General features: G+C 36.3%; 1 protein-coding gene across 1 annotated transcript in view; it reads right to left on the bottom strand.

Annotated features, from left to right (window-relative positions):
* Window positions 1–15255, bottom strand: part of CNTN1 (contactin 1) — a 241173-nt gene that overhangs the window by 67942 nt on the left and 157976 nt on the right. Inside the window, exons 4-8 of the mRNA XM_032688287.1 lie at window positions 9313–9442; window positions 6558–6730; window positions 2671–2766; window positions 1440–1646; window positions 44–140 (exon numbers count right to left, since the gene is read on the bottom strand). Coding sequence (XP_032544178.1) covers window positions 44–140; window positions 1440–1646; window positions 2671–2766; window positions 6558–6730; window positions 9313–9442 — 703 coding nt within the window. The remainder of the gene's footprint in view (window positions 1–43; window positions 141–1439; window positions 1647–2670; window positions 2767–6557; window positions 6731–9312; window positions 9443–15255) is intronic.

Genomic DNA, 15255 nt, shown 5'->3' with positions numbered 1-15255 from the left:
TGAAAGCAAACAGTGCTCTACAATAACTTTAAAACACACTTACTTTCCAAGAGCAAAACACTCCAGTGTCACGTTTTGCCCCAGGAGAGCGCACGTGTCCTTGAACTTCACCTTGATATCAGCAGGATATACTTTTGCTCCTAACACAAAAAAAAAAAGATTCTCAGAAAAGGCATGGCAGAAAGTTATACAGCTACTAAGATTTCCACAGTTCAAAAAAACTGTTCTTAAAATTCCAGACAAAATTCTTCTCTACAGTGAATAAACAGCCTGGCTATCCACAAAGTCTGACTAAGCACTGAACTTTTACTAGTAAGGCATAATTGTTTTACTCAGCAAATTGTTTTACTAGTAAGGTATAATTGTTTTACTCAGTTTTACTAGTTATTTTTCTCTGGATGACAATGCCTAACATGTTTTACGGAATTTTTAATTGCATTTGAAGTACGATGATGGATGTACTGTTTGCGTGGGCAGACAAAACCTGAGTCTCTATTTTCCACAGATTCTTCGTGGAATGGATGGAATATTCTGAATTACTTTGAATTTAAGCTCAATTTTATTTTAGTTAGGGTATGAAGGAGCTAGGGTATGCAAGTCTACAGCTTAATGAGGGCACAGGGATGCAAATGTAATCAAATCTACCTACTAGTGATCCCTGTATAACTCCTCTTGGAGTTATTCTAGATGAAGATTGCAGTGTGAATATTGTCCATGAAAAATTTGGATAAAAATCACTAATTTGTAATTACTCAAATTCAATCACAGTTCTTCACTGTAATATGGGAAATTTAACAGATAAAAGGGTCACTGAAATATTGATGATCATTTTATGAGACTAGTGATAGACTGGAGTCAACAGGGAATTTGGTTACTATTTGGAAAACATGCAGTTCTCATGAAGAAATGGTGGCAAATAATCTAGTAATACAAAGCCACACAAGTGTCTTAGGGAATTAACCATGAGACACAAAACCCTTAGGCCACTGTTGGATAGGAAATTTCAGCAGGGGAAAAGGATTTTCCATTTTCATGGAGGATTTCCGGGGAAAAATGAGTAATTCCTGAAGCTTTTAACCAACTTTTACATGAAGTTTCTGCTTTACAGTCATACCCCTTTGAACTAGTGTGAAGACTAGAAAAGATATTAAAGATTTTGGGATGAGTACAGGGTCTTATCACATAAAAGAGATGAGAAGAGGGAAAGCGGATAAGAGCTGTTCTTGATTTAAGAGGAAATTTGTGAATGAACCCATGGAGATTTTCTTCACAGAGTGTTCATTGTGGATGGGAATGATTGGGACCAAGTAACATTGTGCAGTAGCTATTATAACTTGTCATATAATTCTCCTTACAGAGATTAAAGTAATTACGAATTAGCAAAATTATACAAACAGTTAAAGCATTGCATGCACATAGCATTTCCGATAAATACTTACGATCTGATTGTGGAATAAGTGGAATAAATTTACTGAATACACTCTTTGTTATTGAAGGGCTGGACACAAAACACGAATAATTGCCCTTATCTGATGCTTCCACATTTGCAATGTAGAGATTGCCATTTGTCTGTGACACAAATCGTCTCTTGTCCAAAGCAATGAACACTGGGAACTCATTTAGAAGCCAGCGATAACTGAGATCATCTGGAGAAAAGCATTTTCTAGTCAATATTAAAAACCAACATGATCAGCTACTCAAATCACAGAATACTGTCTGCATATAAACTACTTCACTCTGATTTCTAGTTTATATATCTTTCTTTTGGAGAGGCAGTTATGTGAGAGAGATTTATACATGCCTCAGTAGCCAGCTCGTAGCTTTCTACACTGAACATCAGGGTACTGCTGCCATGAGTGCAGATTATCAGGGACCCAGCTGCAGTGCATATAGCTCCCCTCGGGTGGGCACTACCACCCCACAGGAGCTGGAGTGGGATGGGAGGAGACAGGCAGCTGGGTCTTGACCTCGTGCAATTCAGAAGCTGGGAAGTCCTCACCAGCCTTGTGGTTTAGATAAATTAGAGTATTTTAACTAGCAATATATCTTAGTTCTTCATTCTCTTGCAATACTTAAACAGAGTATGAAAACTAAATCATTATCCCATTTTACAAGGAAGAAGCGATGCTAACAGCCAAATGGAACTGCAGATACTTGAGATTATGGGCATAATCCCTGCAGAGCTCTTCAGTTGCTAATGATGAGAAAAAGGAATTTCCAGAGCATAAATTGCCTCATCTCTGACCCTCTCGGGGTGCCTACTGCTGTTATATGATTTTAATGGGAGCCATGATCGTATCAGCTGAGGTGACTTCATTAGGCAGAATGAAGCTGGGCCCTGTCCAAGACCAGCAGAAAGTCTGTGATGACACAGTGACACACTGATATGTACTCAGGTCTTCTGATTGGTAGGCCAAGCCTCCCCTCCATTATCTAGATTAGCCTGAGTAATTTTATTTATATCAAAACCTATTCACAAATTCAACAATACCCTTTATATACGGTCAACAACAAATATATATTTGAAATGGAAATCTAACCTAAATGTTTCATTCTCAAGCTGCATAAAAGTTACTGTTTAAATAATTTTAAAGGAAACTTGGAAAAATTAATATTAATTTGCCTTTTACTCTTAAGACGTTGAACATGAAGCACTTTTAGCTGAATTACCTGGGTAGTGGTAAGGGGGCTCACAAAGAAGCACTGCTCCAACACCTTCTCGCACTTTAACCTCATAACGTTCCTCAGGTGGAAAGGGATCCAGATCTAGTTTTAAGAAAGGAAGGGGAGAAGAATTAGGTTTTTCATGACAATAATTTATTATTATTATTATTATTATTTTCAGTCATGTAGAGATTGATGTAGAAATACAATAGAGAGATACTTCTGGACCTCTAATGCCAGTTTTGCTTATTTGCCATTATTAAATCCATTTTTTTACAGTATTTTTGTCATCATAATTGAAAATGCCAGGAAAAAAGAAAAAAACAGTGGTGCAGATTGTATCCCTAGGAGTAGCCAGGCAAGTTACATTTGAAGAAGGAATCCCAGGAAGAGACAAGAAAAGGATTTTAGATTATTTTTCCACAGGTTTTTCCAAATGCAAGTTTAATTCTTTACTGTAACTTAAAGTGGCTTCTCTGAAATGACCTGGCTGCCCTTTCTGACAACTCCAGCAGCCAAGGACTGGCAAGGAGTTAGCTCAGACACATCTTTAGTGCCAGAGGTTTGGGACAGAAGTGATTCATGTCCCAGGTGAAGCCTTAGCTGACTCTCTTTAAATCAACTTCCATGCAGCAGGGTAACCAGACTACTGTAAAAGAATGAAGAAACAAGTCTTTCATCATCCCCTAGACTGTGGGAGAGCACTAATGGTATCTGCAGAGATAAGACAACAGTTGCAGGAGTAGCATCAACTACATCAATAATTGCACTATGTTGCTGCTTTTCACTCTTATCCAATCTGAAATTAAATCATAAACCTTGAGGCACAAAATGTTTCTTGTGAGATTTCCCTATGTCACCAAGTACAGGAAGACTGTAGAAATCCTCACCGGAGCCCTGCTCTAAATGCCACTGTGGTGCAAACAACACCTCTGTAATAGCCAAGTGCACAGCCTCTGAATGCAATATTCTACCACAAAAATCATCTAAGCTAAAGTCATGCAGATTACTTCAGCTTTCTTCAATGGCAGGCAGCTATCCAGTTCTACTAAATTCTCAAGAGTGTCTCTGAGACCTAACTAAAACTTAAGGGCAGCCGGCCAGCAACAATAAAGAAAAAATCAGGACTGAGCTACATACAAAAAGAGATTAAGTAGAAAACAGAGCCTATTCACTACTGTAAAATGCAATGGGTAGATCCATTATCAATTATCTAATACGTTATCTATTAATAATTAATTCCTTAACTTTGTAAAAACCACTACATTTACTAAACATAATAAAGGTAGAGGAATGCTCACGGGGAAATCACACTTGTCAGATCTGAATGGCTACTAAAATCTAGGAAGCAAATGTCACTACGCTTTGTCAAATGCCTGAAGAAAACTCTAGTGCAGTTATGTCAGTGTTCAGGGAGACACCTCTCCCAGCTTCTGAAACACTAATTTTTATTCTACTCAAACAGGCCAGAAGACAATACAGATGCTTCCACCGACTGACTGGATCTTGACAGATCAATGCTTCAATGCTAGGCATTGTATTGGGACACTCGAAGGACTTGTGATTCTTATTTTAAAAAATGTTACCCTCTGTCATAGTGCAATGGAAGTAGTCAGTTCTTCACAACTATCTCCCAACTAATTTGGAATATTATTCTTTGATAAAAGAAAGGAGTAAGTATACCAGACTAACACAGTAAGAATTAGCTATCTGACCAGACAAGTCTTGTAACTTAAAGCCAACAAAGCTCTTCATCCAGATTGGAATACCTCTATTCATACAATATCTGCAGTAGTTTGAGTATATTCACATTCCAAATACCAGCACGGACCTTACTACACAACTACTTTCTATAAGCAAAATATTGACTGATCTCTCACCAAAACATTAGTTTCCTTGCTGCAGACCTTTTGACCATCTTGTAAACTTGCCAGTATTACTGATTTCTGCTTTCTTTAAAATCTCTTGCAGGAATAGGAAAAAAATTAAAATTACAGTGATTAGCAACAAATGTGTTGCTAATTTGATACTGCATTGCACATGGGTGGTATAAGGTTTGATGTAAGGAAAACCTATCATTGCTTTAAAGTTTTTTTTCGAAATTTTAAGTTTGCATTTAAAGTGCAGACATTTTGTTTATTGTGTCCTTGGACAACCTCTGAAACTTTGAGACAGCCACCACAACAATGTGTGCAACACTTAAAAAATATTGTAATAGGTTTGAAGGCACTGGATCTAAAAAGATCCAGTTCTACTAAAGACAGTATTCTCAGATGGATTTTATGAGAAAATGTGGATTTTGTTCCATAATTTCAGTAAGCTTGACAGTAAGACAAAAATACAGCTGGTCAAGACTTTTTTGAACTCTTCTAAATGGTTGTTAACATTTTTTAATCAGTTTATGCACAAGCAAAAGAACAAAAACTTCCACTAAAGATGGATTCCACTATACTAATTTTAGCAACTCTGTATTCAGCTTTTTAGAGTGATTGTCAGAGGAAATGTTTTTTTTATAGGTAAGTGATTGTTAAAAAGAAGAAGGGAAGAAATACAATAGTATAAAGAAGAATGAAAGCAGCCTTTTTTTAAACAGGTATTTATCAGTTTCCAGCTATCTTTTCTCTTCTATTCCTTGCCTCATTGCTCTATTATCATTTACACTTTGAAACATTATATATTAGGGTTCTGTTCAGTATAAATGTTCAGCACGCTATCAACATTCAGCTCATGCAGTCAGTGAGCTGGTAGGCAGAACATGCCTCAGATGGTTTTGATTGTACTTTTTTCATCTACTGTGTGTATTGGTTTAATTTCTTTTTATCCTATTGGCTATTCAGGACTGACACCACTGAAGCTTGCTTTAGGTATAAATAAATATCCTGTAAACCGAATTTTAATGTTTTCTCCATTAAAAGGAAGTAACAACCTGGCTTTCAATTTTTTTTCTAGAAAATACACCAGGTAAATACAGACTAAGACTGTATCAACTGTATCAACTATAATCCACCAGCTCATTATAGCCTCTGAATTTCCCTAGTATATGTGGCCCCACTGTCTTAAAACTACTATTAGAAAGCAGAACTCACTTCATGTCTGATTTTATACAGGAAGGAGGGAATTCTGCTCACGGAAGCTGGTGAAAGACAGGCTAATCACTTACTGTCAGGGAACCCAGAGCTTTGTGAACAGACCCCAGTTAGAATGGATTCCTTTTTTTTTGGATTCCTTTTTTTGCCCTCTGATGAAAAAATATATCCAGGGAAAAAAGCAACTTAAGGCAAAGTAAAATAAAAATCCCAAACACGTCTTCAGTCAGTAAAATTTCATATTACTCTTCATTTAGCTCATCATTTTTTTTACAATGCACATATTTGATGTATTTGTTGATGGTGTAGGCCTGTACATATGCATGCATTCACCAGACTAGCTCATGATTGTCAGAAGTTGACAGAAATGTCCCTCAGCAGGGATCTTCACTGTAGCCTAGGAGTCAGGGAACACGCTTTACTAGCAAGTGGCATGCCTTCCAGTTGTGTTTGCACTGCAGCAGCACCTCATCATCACATGCTCCCACATGTGTCTTTCTTCTGTGACTATTTCCCCTCAAGTCCTACCGTGATTTTAAAAGAGTCTGGACATTATTACCTGGAGATCTGGCTCCATGAGTCTCTTCAATTAATAATTTAACAGTTACTCACTGGGAAGGATGTCAGGTAAGCTGAATGCCAAAGAATATAAAATGCTTACAAAATTACTACGGCACTTAAGATATTGGATTTTTTTACAAAGTAATACAGCTATAGCACACATTAGCAGAAGACACTGCAGTTTAAACATTGGGTATTCCAAGCTAACCACAATTTTTCTATGTTTTGACGTAAACGTTGGCTTACATCCAAAATTCAGAGTGGCTTCACTGCTTCTGACAGTTCCAAAGGTATTCGACACTACACAGACATATTTTCCAGTATCCCTTGATTTCTCTGGATTACTGATAACAAGTCTGCCTCCCACCATACTGTAGCGATCCTTTGTTAAATCAATATCCCAGTTGTTGAGTTTCCACCTATTAAAAAAGAAAAGCCAGATATAAGATTTGGCCCAAAAAAGCAACCTGATAAGAAATATGATGTGAAAAATAACTCATAAATTGTAATAAAATATACAGGAAGTTATTAATATACTTCTATATATGTTTAAAGCTTTTCTTCAGCAAAAGGCACAGATTTGAACTCCATAGGTCTTTAAACATAAGAGTCTCACATCTGCCATCTTGGAGATGTGATATAGGTTAAAACATGATTCCTAGCCAAGCTTTAAGAGATGTTTGAGCTGGCTGTCAATGAGCTAGCTAGTGATCAAACATGAGGATTTTAAACACATTCTCAAATAATTATCTAAGAGGTTTTCGTAAACCTGCTGCTAATGAAGATGTTTTGTAAAACCTAACATGCCAGTGAAGTCAGTGCAAAAACTGTGGCATGCTTGATTTAAGACCTACTTACTAGATTCAGAAAATTGCTGATCATTCTCCCCCTAATTATGGTAAAACCCCACAGCCACTTCACTGAATTACTGCAACTTCCACTTGAGGGACTAAGACAGAAACTGGTGGCCCAGATTTGGCCCTTATCGATTTTTAGTGATTTTAAGAAAGTTAAAATACATGGAGTAGGAACCAGCACTCATTATTTTTATTTACATTTATATCTACTACTGTGTCCACAAGGGGGAGTCTATAATCTTCTTAGAGAGGAACTGCACGTTTCCTAAGCACAAATAGGAAAGATGTAACCTAAATACATTTAAAAATCCTAAGATTATTTCAGCGTAAATAATTTTTTTTCTTAGGTGAAGACAGGCATAAGTATTTAACAATGAGAGCACGCACCCTATGCGTTCCTGCACTATTGAAGATGTACTGAAATATACAGAATTTGCATTTGGAAGTGGAACTTGGAGTTGTCAGAGAAAGAAACAATAGTAAGAGTGGCATGAACAAAAAAGATAAAGTCTAATGAAATGGCAGGATCTTTAAGATGCAGTAAATAGCATTTTGGTCTTATTCCTTTAGAAGGATCAATTCAGTCCTGTGAGACACATCTGTGTTACAAATAATAAATCCTCTGTTTAGAAATACCTAGGAATAAGTGTCCTGAGGACAGATTATGCTGCAATGAAAAACGGCAGGAAGGACTTATTTACCTCTGAGATAAGAAAATTTTGGCTCAATAACTGTTAGAGGGCTAAGAAATTAAGATAATGTTTTGAGGTATAGTAAAAATAATGATGTCAGGAAATAGGGAAAGTGGCCTTATTCTGTATTGCAATTATCTTCACATCAGCTATCAGTGCTAATTATCAGATCTGTTCCTAGAAAGAAAAGCTTGGAGGTGTGATGCAATCCTTTGAGAATGGCTTTACTAGTTCAAATTTTGCAGAGCCCACAACAGTTAAAGAAGAATGCCAAACTTTATGAAGAGTATGTAATCACTCTATAGATGGTATGTTTACAATCTTGCAGACAGGAGACGGGGAAGTATATCAGAAGGGTACCAAATCTAAGCATATCTGATCTTTCCACACTTCTAGTCCTTTCCAAGCATGGTAAGAGCAAATAAGTGCAACAGCAAAATGTGATGTAGCAGGGATCATATTCAAAAGGACTATTCACAGGGGTTCTGTATAGGTAGACAACCTGTTAGCATATTTTTAGAAAAGGTAGTGAAGACTAAGCTGTTTTGATGGAAAAATACCGTAGTTGATCACAAAACTGTAACAGATTTAAAAGAATAGCTGGCAGACTCAACTGCTTTTTTTGTTCTAGAAACCAGAGTCTGGAAACACATATAAGTGAGTACTGGGGGCTGGTCGTAGGATAATCTACTGAAATGGATCTCTTTTGTTGGCAAGAAATTGTGTCTGTCCTTAGTATAATTACAGCAGTTTTCTGCCTATAACCAGGTTGTAATTTAGTCACAGTCTTAATAGTGATAATCTTAAGTACATTTCTCTTCACATAATGAACAGACAATGGCTGACAAACTTATATGGATACACAACAAAGCAGAATTGCCCTCTACAATAATATAATTATTGTGAAAGAGGTCATGTGTGGATCTCTATTAAAACTAGTTGAAACGCTTTTCAGAATAAAGTTTTTTACGTCTTCAGTAGCATAACTGACACATTCTTGAGCACTGCTCTGCAACACAGATGCCAAAGCAATGTGGGATGTAGAATATGCAGGTTCAACAGCAAATGCTTTTCCTTTTTAGCAAAATAGGATAAAAAAGGCCATTCTGAATCAAGAAGAACAAGGACTTGAACCTCAATCATCCTTAGCCTAAGATTGAAAGGTAGCCTCTTAATTATTTTTTAAGGTAATTTTTTTTTAACATCCAGATCCGTATTTCTTTCAAAAGCTGAAAACATGTAACACGACAGGAATATACTGTTTTCAACACTGTCTAGACATTTTGGCAAATTGAAGCAAGGTTGAGTCTCAGAAATTGCAAATCTCCCCATTTTTCCTACCTTGAAGACTTTGCACTGACCTTTTAAGCCAGTCAATCATTTAATAACACAATCTGAAACACTTGCTCAGTAAAATAAGCAAGACTTGAAAATCAAAACAAGAGAGGTTACCTGTAAGTAGGAAAAGGAACTGCTCGAGCTCTGCAGTTCATTGAGACTTGTCCATCTGAAGATTCTTCTGGATAGATGGTATCAACAGGCTGCTCCTCAAAAACAGGTCCATAACCTTTGTTTCCTTCCTCTGAAAACAGAACAGAGTTTCAAATTAATCACTTTTTAATTACGAGTCAAAGTGAAGATGCATTAGCACCACACATTCCAGATTCAAAATGTGAAGGACAAATAGCAAGTTCCCCAAAGTCAAGTTCTATATTGCTTCAACAAAACCGGAGCAGTACAGATAACAGAAGTGCTGGCTGTCCTTCACTGACCGCTGCCTTCTGAGAACTAAAGTAACTCAAGCTATGTCCCTCTAATACTAGCTTGTGTGCTTTTGCTGCCAAAATTAATTATTTGTCACTGCTTATGCCAAATGTGGAGATAATTATGAACTGAATATATGCCCTTTAGAAATGCAGTGAGACCAACTTATTCCACAGAGAACAACAAATTCTCATCAAACAGGTCCAGATCCAAAACAACTACCTATAGTTATTCCTGATCTTATAACCTAATCATGTCCAATGATTTTATGTATTTAGCAAGAATCTTTATTGCATCAGACAAAAAACCCCTTATGTTGGATATTAAAGCTGAGAATTACATTGTTTCCAGACCACGCCTGTCCTTCCTTTCCATATGAGGCATATGTTAGCTTTCCACCCTCCAAAATAAAATTTTAAAAAGATCCTTTATTGAAAGTAATTTCAGTTTGTAAAGTCAAGAGCTTAAAGGTGAATAAATGTCAAACAGGTTTGACAACAAACTGTATTTTTTAATCTTTATCCTCCATTTGCTGATGCTGTTGTAAAGGTGGCAGGCTCTGCCCGCCCCTGCTGCATTTCCTTCTTCTTTATCTCCTCCAAGCATACAAGGTTGCTCTTTGGGATCTGCAGAAGCAAGACTAGGAGCAAAGGTGGAAAGTTCTGGGAAAATTCTGCTCAGTAAATACAGGATGTGACTAGGGTTTTTTTCTGTGAAAATAGTAAATATGCATTCTAGGTACAAAATGGCTCTGTGAGGAGATGGTGCATGCTCCATATAGATAAAATTTTGAGACAACACAGCTTTCTAATTCTCACAGGTCTCTAGTGAGTATGGACACTTGTAGAGTACATGACTGCTACCAGGTTCACTTTCCATTCAAGTTCAGAGCCTTGCTCCAAATTCTAGAGATGCCAGAGATCTGGAAAATGACTGCAAGAATCTTGTAATAGAAGGGAAACAAACAAAACATGCACAGTTCTACTAATAAGATCTTCAGAGATGGCTGAAAAATTTAATTAAAAAGTTTCCAAAAGCAATGGTTGAGGATGGAAAAATTCTAACATTTTGCAATATTATCTGTGCTACCTATAAAAATCCGTGACATGTCTTGTATGCTACACTTAAAATATGCTCACAGATCAGGAGATAAACTGGCAATGTAACAGATGAATGTCCTTAAATCAAATTATGGTTTTGTGTACTCTTGCCCTTAAAATTCCTGTCTTTGGTTATAAAGCATTTTAGACTAAATTAGACAGTTTTTAGGAAACCTATAAAAGAAGAATTTATCGATATACCTAAAGAACATGAATTTTGTCAGTGTTAAAATACCATATATATATAAAGCATTTCTTCTGGAGATACCTTTTTTATTGTTCCTAAATTCTATATTCATAAATAGACACTGAATTACAGCATTAGGAGAAGACTTACAGATAAAAAGGTTATAGATAACCTTTTCACTTCAAATTTGTTCCCTTTCACTTCAAATTTGAGGGGAAAAAAATCACCATTTCCCTTGAAAACAGGAGCAGGTCCAGAAGACACTGTTATGCTGTGAGACATATGGTCAGGCAACTTTATTTTTAAAGATGAATTAATGCAAGACAAGTCTTTCAAAGAAGTAAAGAAAAGCAGCTAGAAAAAAGGTAGAGCTTTTGAAAAATGATCTGCTTTCTTTCATATTTTAAAGCACAACATGATGTAAAAATCTACATGTTGCTAGGTCAAAAGAAGTGGCTTCAGACTGAAAAGGCAAGATTCACATATTTGCTCAGAGCCCGGAATGACTGAGCCACAAACAAACGTGATGGCATGTTCTGCGCAGTTCTTAAATATAAATACAGAGTAACAACAGCCTCCAGCAGCCAATAGCCATATCATATACAGCTGACTCTCCATCTTAGGACTCAAACAATGGTACAGAGTACTTAGGCATTTCATGTCATACATTTTTAATGCTGCCAGCACTGTTAATTATACTGAGTGAATGCCTGCTTCTCACACCTACCACATATGCTTTATAATGGCACTTCTGCTGCAATCTATTATGAATGTTTTCAGATGTCTGGCTGACATCTGCATAGATTGAATGTCAGGTGTGGCAACCAATAAACCTAGTCACCAGCTGAGTTTGGACCAGTGACATGAAACAGTAAGTGGGAGAAAAGAGAAGAGAAAGATGTTGTGAAAACATCAGCAAGAAATGTTCACACTTTGAGTACTACACCTGTGTGACGAGTTTGGAGAGTGAGGAAGGGCAGACGAAGAGTACAAGGAAAAGGATCACTTCACTGAAGTTGTGCCTACATGAAAAAGGGGGAAAAAAAAAAGTAGGGCAAGACGAAAGAAATGGATGTATTAGGCAAACTGAGGATGACATGAGAAGCACATTTCATCTGTTCTGGTCCTGCTTTAGACAAGAGGATGGAACATCTGACCTCCCAAACACCTTTACACCCTATGTTTAGGGTACGTTTCTTGTGATTTATATTTTAAATTGAAGCAAAAGCACCTGACTACTCGAGGCATTCTTCAGTGAATTCTGTAAACAAGATTCAGACCTTTCAACAACAGTGCAAAATGTATTAGGAACTCTCTGCAAAGGTCAAGAAAATCTCTTCTCAGCTGATGAGATCATAGATCCTGCATAAGAACCTTTCCCTCTGGAAGGTGGTTCTGTCATCTTTCTCTAAGTGACACTTTGCAGCTGGGCAGTATCATTTCCCTTCTGGCCTTTCCTGCTTGAGCTTGTCTGATTTCTTAGGTAGTTGCTAAAGCTAAAGAGAGCGGAAATCTATTCAATTCTTGCTTTCTGGATTAGTTTTCTTTCACTTTAGTGAAGTGATTTTTTTTCCCTGATGAAGATCTTTGCCAGTTCAAAGGGTGGAATAAGAGCAGGGGTATAGTCTTCCACCTTTAGCGTGGCAAAAAGTTGTCTTATTAACTGAACCATCTGAAAGAACTACTACCTAAGTGCCTTATTTCCAAAAGTCTAATTGTTGTTAATAGAGTGCACCTCTCATTAGTTCAGTATTTTCCTAATGTAATTCTATAAAATTTATTAATTACATGTATTGTTCTAAATATACTAATTACTCACGACAGGTATAAATTTGGCATAAATTGAACAACATAGCAGACAAATTCTGACTTGATATTTGAAAGATCTCACAAAGCTGATATGTATTACACAGGTAGGGAATACACACTTAAAAGGAAAGAGATGTCGATCTGAATCAAGACTTCTGTATCATATGGCAGAAAATATGCAAATGGGAACAAAAGACCACTATTTTCACTGGGAAATGCAGCTACTAATAATTACACATTATTTCACAGTTAACATTTAACAACCACAATAATTCAAATATATCTGCTTCAAATATATATTCTTCTGCTCATGGACAGTTGTCACAAGTACACAGGAAGCTATTTTATAACTGGTCTGAAATGCTGTTTTGCAGAGAACCTGAAATGGACCATTCCTGCAATTTGTTTAGTTAAATTATTTGTAGAGAGTGCTATTTGTCTTTTCAATATACTTACATTTTGCATAATCAACTCTTTATCTAATCTGAATACAGAAAACTAGAAAAAAACAGAAAATTACTAAAAGGAATAGCATACTTTAATTTTACTATTAGTCTTCTCTAGTGATTTACTCAAATGTCTCTCAAATACAGGTCACTAAACCACGCTGGACACTTGTGCATCATTCTGTCTTCGTATGGCTAGTATGGAAATAAGAAAAAAACCTTGTAAGATAATATTTACTCTTACTTTACATGATATATCTTTCCATGTTATCTTATAGGGTAATTATAACCTATATTTCCATGCAGGAGCTATGGAATATTCTTTACTTAAGAGTAAAAATAATATTTTAAGTTTTTCCTTATTTATAAAGGTAGTATTTCTTTTTTTTAATGGAACATACAAAAGTGACACCCATTTAGTTTCAGAACAGAATTGTCATAACTGACATAGAATGTTGCCACACAGTTTTTGCATGAAGTGATTCATCAGAAATGGTGGACATATAGTTGTGTGGCAATTCACTGGGAAACTAGACTAAATGGGACATCAAGAGCAAGTGACTTCTCTGAAATCATTGCCATAGTGTGAATCATGTCCAGGGTATTTTTAATGGATGCCCATCTGTACATTTGTCTTTTTTGCTCTAAAGTGTCTTTAATCTCACTAAATCCTCAAATTAAATCACAAAAAAAACCCCAGAGAAATAATTAAATCTTAATTAGAGAAACAGGTGAATAAACAAAATGGAGCAGGCATTCCCTTAACCAGTACTTAGGGCACTCAGGCTCCTAGAAGGGCTTCCATATCCAGAACCATTTAAGAAGTGCTTCCATATCCAGAACCATTTAAGAAGTGCTTTACTCAGGAAGAACAACTTGCTGGCACATGTCAAACAGAAAAACATGAGCATGTAAGTTATCATTTGCAAAAACAGAGGAAACTATGTTGCATGTTAGTGAAATACAGTGAAGGGCTGGCAGTAAAATGTGGGGCTTAAATATGCCTCCAGATCCATATATTCAGAAAATACAGTGGATGCATCCTAAGGCCCCAATCCTGCAAACATTTCTGTAAATAAAAAAATCCAAGATCAGAGGACCAAAGCGCCATATACTAGATGGGAGTGCTGAAAAACAACGGGAGAAAAATTTGAATGTTCTTCAAGACCTACAGATTGCATACTTTAACTAAGAAATTACCATTTTGCTTTAAAAAGGAAAAGGCAAAACCGTATGAATTTCATTTCAGATAGTCTACATAGAACAATTTATTTTGAAGATAATTGTAAGAAGTTTAGCAATGTTTTTGATAGCTAAATATTTAATAATGCCACTGTAAAGGAAATATATTATCAACAAAAAGATGGTAACAGTTTTAGTAAGGGATAGCTACAAAAGTTCCTGCTGGAAACGCTAAAATCTTTAACTTCATCCTTAGAAATGGTGAAACAGTAATACTGTCTGCTTAAAGCAAATAATAATGAGACAGCATTGAAAGTACTTATTTAAGTTCATTAAAGGTCTCTCATATTCTTTCAGGAACCCTATACATCACAAAATTTAAGCATATAAGGTGATCCAAACGAACAAGGTTATGCATAAGTGTAATGTTAAGCACATATTCAAGTTCTCTGCTGAAGAAGAATCAATTATAAAAACTACAAATGGTGCCATAACTATTGACAGCAAGTCACAGTGAAAAGTTTTCCAAAGGTCAATGTCAGAAAGAAGCTAAACCAGGTGAAAAACCTTAAGATCCCATCACTCCCACTGTGCACTGATATAAAATTATCTTAATTAACAACTCTATTTTTCTAATCAGTCTTCTCCTTCTCTTTCTATTCCTCTTTGCTGTACACCTACCTATTTCCCTAGCAACCAAAAGTTGCTGCACTAGACAGTCATTTGGTGTCAGTACTGATCTACCTGACAGTGTTGTATGCAGTTACATATTTTCACAGGAGAGAGGGACAAAGATCTGCTGACACAGTGCATAGTTAGATTAACCTTGAATGCTAAGGGATGCTGAACATAAGAACCACGGATTCATTCATTATCAGTTTAACTAAGTTGTCAGGCTCTGTATCAG

Source organism: Chiroxiphia lanceolata, chromosome 5 (genome assembly GCF_009829145.1).
Source record: "Chiroxiphia lanceolata isolate bChiLan1 chromosome 5, bChiLan1.pri, whole genome shotgun sequence".
NCBI classification, from domain to species: domain Eukaryota; kingdom Metazoa; phylum Chordata; class Aves; order Passeriformes; family Pipridae; genus Chiroxiphia; species Chiroxiphia lanceolata.
Note: the sequence above shows the minus strand (reverse complement) of the source record. Positions and strands in the feature narration are given on the sequence as shown.